The sequence below is a fragment of the Cherax quadricarinatus genome, chromosome 86, assembly GCF_038502225.1.
Source record: "Cherax quadricarinatus isolate ZL_2023a chromosome 86, ASM3850222v1, whole genome shotgun sequence".
NCBI classification, from domain to species: Eukaryota; Metazoa; Arthropoda; class Malacostraca; order Decapoda; family Parastacidae; genus Cherax; species Cherax quadricarinatus.
Genome location: NC_091377.1, coordinates 941,036 through 946,035, shown reverse-complemented (window position 1 = coordinate 946,035; position 5,000 = coordinate 941,036). Strand labels below are relative to the sequence as shown.

Sequence of the window (5,000 nt, the reverse complement as noted above, 5' to 3'; positions counted from 1 at the left end):
GCTAACGGATTCATGAAGGAGAAGAGTCGTGTGGGCTGGCTTGTGGGTATCTGTTTACAGGCGGAGGCAGAGGCAGAGTGAGAAGAACAATTATATATGGGAGAACACAATCCACTCAGCGAAGAACACTGTCCATACAGGGTAGAACACTAGCCTGTGAAACTAGAGTAACATTAGTTCGCGGATCAAGAAGGGAGAACGCGAGTTAGATTATTATTATTATAATTAAAAAGAAGCGCTAAGCCACAAGGACTATACAGCAACGCGAGTTAGAACACCTGGCAAACAAGGGTGAACACCGGACTGACAGGAAAGAGCACCAGTCACACAGAAATAAACACAGGTTAGAAGTAAACACAGGCGAGAACCTGGGTCAGGCTGGTGAGAACACGCCTTACGTAGGTGAGAACACTAAGCCTCACGAAGATAATGCGCTCACCTCAACACAAATCCGGATCAACACTGAGTTATTTTATGTGTCATTCACGTGACACATAAAATCTACACATGACACCAACAGCCTAACAACCCAATTCATGACAAACATTCAAAAGCCGACAAATGAGAATAAAAACATTGCGGAGTCTCCTTTTAATACAACGTTTCGCCCAAGGCTTTCCTTCTTCAGGTACACAGTAATGAGCAAACGCACCTCTCATGTCCATGTACTTGATAAAGCCCAACATTGGGCGAAACGTCGTATTCACAGAATCCCCTTTTACCAATATCTTAATTCCCAACAAACTTTCTTCTATACTAATTCTTCTCAAATCTCAAAAATATACAGAAACTAAAGAGTAAAACACAGATTTTTTTTTTCATATCATATATATATATAGCAACTTCAAGTTAATAATAATAATTTTATTAAAAATTAGCTACAATGTTACAAACATTGAATTTCTTGTTACAAACAGTAGTTTCACCTTTAGAATTAAAAACATTAAAAATTATACTCAAGTAAAGTGAATCATAACGTGTTTGAGCATTATTAATGTTAGAACCCTTTAAACATAGTAATAAACTGTTCTCGCCCTGAATCCGGATTCAGTCTTATAATACTTAATTACACAAACATTAAAAATTATACTCAGAAGTAAGTGAATCATAACGTGTTTGAGCATTATTAATGTTAGAACCCTTGTAAACATAGTGTAAACAAATCCGTTCTCGCCCTGAATCCGGATTCAGTCTTATAATACTTAATTCCGGATTCTCTGCTGATGAACGCTGCGGTAACACACACCACAGCCTTCATCTTCCACCTCAGCACGCCAGTGACAAGAGGCAGCCGCCCGATACCTGTTAGTTTAGCTAAATGGAATTCTCTGAGTCAATATTAGCCTCTGCGAGCTTCAGTGAGCACCATTCAGCCGTCAACAGTTTTGGGTGAGCAAAACTTAGGAAGAGGCAGCGTCAAGCAGTTCCTGCTGGGGTTCCTGTCGGGGTTCCTGCCGAGGCTCCTGCAAAGGCTCCTGCAAAGGAGCTCAGGGAATATTTGCGATGGGAAGATATAACCCACATTGCGGGTTATATATATACATATATATATATATATATATATATATATATATATATATATATATATATATATATATATATATATATATATATATATATATATATATATATATATATATATATATATATATATATATATATATATATATATATATATATCAATCAGGCATCAAGGTATTCCTCCTTGAAAAGATCAATTTTTTTAATTTTCCTTCAGAGAAAGCTTCATTCTTCAGAAAAGTTCTATCATTCAGAGAAAGCTTTATCCTCCAGAAAAGTTCTATCATTCAGAGAAAGCTTTATCCTCCAGAAAAGTTCTATCATTCAGAGAAAGCTTTATCCTCCAGAAAAGTTCTATCCTTCAGAGAAAGCTTCGTCCTGATCCTTTGATCCCTAAAAAGTTCACTTCAGGAATTACGTACCACGACCACAAAGTCCAAAGTTCTTTCTCTCTGACTCATTCAGAAAAAAGTCCCACAGATTTTACAGTGTCTTCTTGTTTTTAATTCCTCTCGCTTTAACACCTCTGACTTTCAATTGGAGAGAGAGAGAGAGAGAGAGAGAGAGAGAGAGAGAGAGAGAGAGAGAGAGAGAGAGAGAACACAAAGAGAGCAATGTAAAAATGGTATGCAAGTCTTTAAGCCTTTTTCTCAACACTGTGGCTGGAACCATCTACAACTATCCCCAGTAAAGATAGATAGATAGATAGATAGATAGATAGATAGAGAGAGAGAGAGAGAGCCTTCTGCTTTTCCATCCATGTCTCATAAACACATGTAATACACGATAGTCTTTAATAGTTCCAATCTAGATAGGAATAAGATAGTTCTTTACAGCAGATAGTCTGAGTATAGACTTCCAAGTCCGCTGCTGCTTGTCCTGCCTATGTACTCTCGTGTACTCCCATGTACTCCCATGTACTCTCGTGTACTCCCATGTACTCCCATGTACTCTCGTGTACTCCCATGTACTCCCATGTACTCTCGTGTATTCCCATGTACTCCCATGTACTCTCGTGTACTCCCATGTACTCCCATGTACTCGTGTACTCTCGTGTACTCCCATGTACTCTCGTGTACTCCCATGTACTCCCATGTACTCTCGTGTACTCCCATGTACTCCCATGTACTCTCGTGTACTCCCATGTACTCCCATGTACTCTCGTGTACTCCCATGTACTCCCATGTACTCTCGTGTACTCCCATGTTCAAACTAGATAGGAAACATCAGACCACATTTCGACCCGTGAAGAGGAAGCGATGTCGATGAACCTCTAAAATGACGACGTTGACCTCTAAGTGAGAGAGAGAGAGAGAGAGAGCGAAACGTTGTCACAATTATTTTCTTTATTATTTTTGCTGGTCAATATGGTCTATTATCACGGGTACAAATTATATTTTAATTTCGAAGTCCAGTAAAATTATTGATCTGGGTAGGTATTGAAACCCGGTAAAGATCGGTATCTAAAAACTTTATAAAGCACAATAAAACTAGGTATATATTGACTTTAAAAAGCACAATAAAACTGGGTATATATTGACTTTATAAAGCACAGTAAAACTGGGTATATATTGACTTTATAAAGCACAGTAAAACTGGGTATATATTAACTTTAAAAAGCACAATAAAACTGGGTATATATTGACTTCATAAAGCACAGTAAAACTGGGTATATATTGACTTTATAAAGCACAGTAAAACTGGGTATATATTGACTTCATAAAGCACAGTAAAACTGGGTATATATTGACTTTATAAAGCACAGTAAAACTGGGTATATATTGACTTTATAAAGCACAGTAAAACTGGGTATATATTGACTTTATAAAGCACAGTAAAACTGGGTATATATTGACTTCATAAAGCACAGTAAAACTGGGTATATATTGACTTTATAAAGCACAGTAAAACTGGGTATATATTGACTTCATAAAGCACAGTAAAACTGGGTATATATTGACTTTATAAAGCACAATAAAACTGGGTATATATTTACTTTATAAAGCACAGTAAAACTGGGTATATATTGACTTTATAAAGCACAGTAAAACTGGGTATATATTAACTTTAAAAAGCACAATAAAACTGGGTATATATTGACTTTATAAAGCACAGTAAAACTGGGTATATATTGACTTTATAAAGCACAGTAAAACTGGGTATATATTGACTTTATAAAGCACAGTAAAACTGGGTATATATTAACTTTAAAAAGCACAATAAAACTGGGTATATATTGACTTTATAAAGCACAGTAAAACTGGGTATATATTGACTTTATAAAGCACAGTAAAACTGGGTATATATTGACTTCATAAAGCACAGTAAAACTGGGTATATATTGACTTTACAAAGCACAGTAAAACTGGGTATATATTGACTTTATAAAGCACAGTAAAACTGGGTATATATTGACTTTATAAAGCACAGTAAAACTGGGTATATATTGACTTTATAAAGCACAGTAAAACTGGGTGTATAATGACCTTATAAAGCACAATAAAGAAATAATTCTTAGCAAACTTCTATTGTGTTCTAACCTTTGTGCTAGTGAAGCTCTCTTGTTCCATGGAATTGGAGTTATCCTACCCCTTGCCCTGAGATCAAACCTGATTATCTCCCAGTCCTCAAGGGTAGTGTGATCCACCCCTTACGGGCTTAGCGCTTCTCCGTAGATATATAAATTGGATCTAACGTGTCGTGTTTGTCAGGAAATGTCTGTTGACACGACGGTCGTGTCAAGGCGACCTGTGTTTAGGAAGCTGTGAGCGAGGTGGTAAACATTTGTAATGACAATATTGGTGTTTAGAGAGTGTTCTCTCCCCCCCCCAAAGGCTCTTTCTGGTTCCCTTTCTTTCTCTCTGTCCTTTTCTTTTGGCGTCGCCCCCTTTTTTTGTGTGTCATTCTGTTTGAGTGTTTTTCTGTTTCTGTATGTATGTATGTCTCTCGCTTTCTGTTGTCTATTTGTCTCTTTGTCTCCGTCTGTCTGTCTGTCTGTCTGTCTGTCTGTCTCTCTCTCTCTCTCTCTCTCTCTCTCTCTCTGTCCCCTTCTCCCTTTCCCCTCCCACATTTCCTCTTCCGGTCGACCTTTCAGCATGGGTCACCCACGTTTCCTGCCCACTCATGATTCCTGCCTCTCTCTCTCTCTCTCTCTCTCTCTTTTACACAGGGTTTGACAAGGTTAAGGATCCCTAGCTTTATTGACAAGCTATTTACAGGTTAAGGATTCCTAACTTTATTGGCAAGCTAAGAGCTGTTAACTACATCAGCTCATTTGAAAGCATTTTTATTGTTATGAGACATACAAGTAGGGAACAGGATGAAGTTGGAGCCATCTGTGGGCCAGCATTTTCATGTGATCAACTGACTTTATCTCGTTGACATCATTATGCTGTACGAATGTGTTCCAGACTCGAGTCATCCTGGGTATATATGATATCAGATGGAGTGATGTTCTGGAGAAGGGTACAGCCAGAGTG

The 5,000-nt window shown here is 37.6% G+C and overlaps 1 protein-coding gene across 7 annotated transcripts in view; it reads right to left on the bottom strand.

The window, feature by feature from the left end:
• LOC128702958 (glutamate receptor ionotropic, kainate 2) overlaps positions 1–5,000 on the bottom strand; it is a 449,498-nt gene that overhangs the window by 63,352 nt on the left and 381,146 nt on the right. For all 7 annotated transcript variants that reach the window (XM_070103548.1, XM_070103547.1, XM_070103549.1 and 4 more), the window contains exon 12: positions 1–50. This exon is cut by the window's left edge and continues 208 nt beyond it. In XM_070103548.1, coding sequence (XP_069959649.1) covers positions 1–50 — 50 coding nt within the window. The remainder of the gene's footprint in view (positions 51–5,000) is intronic.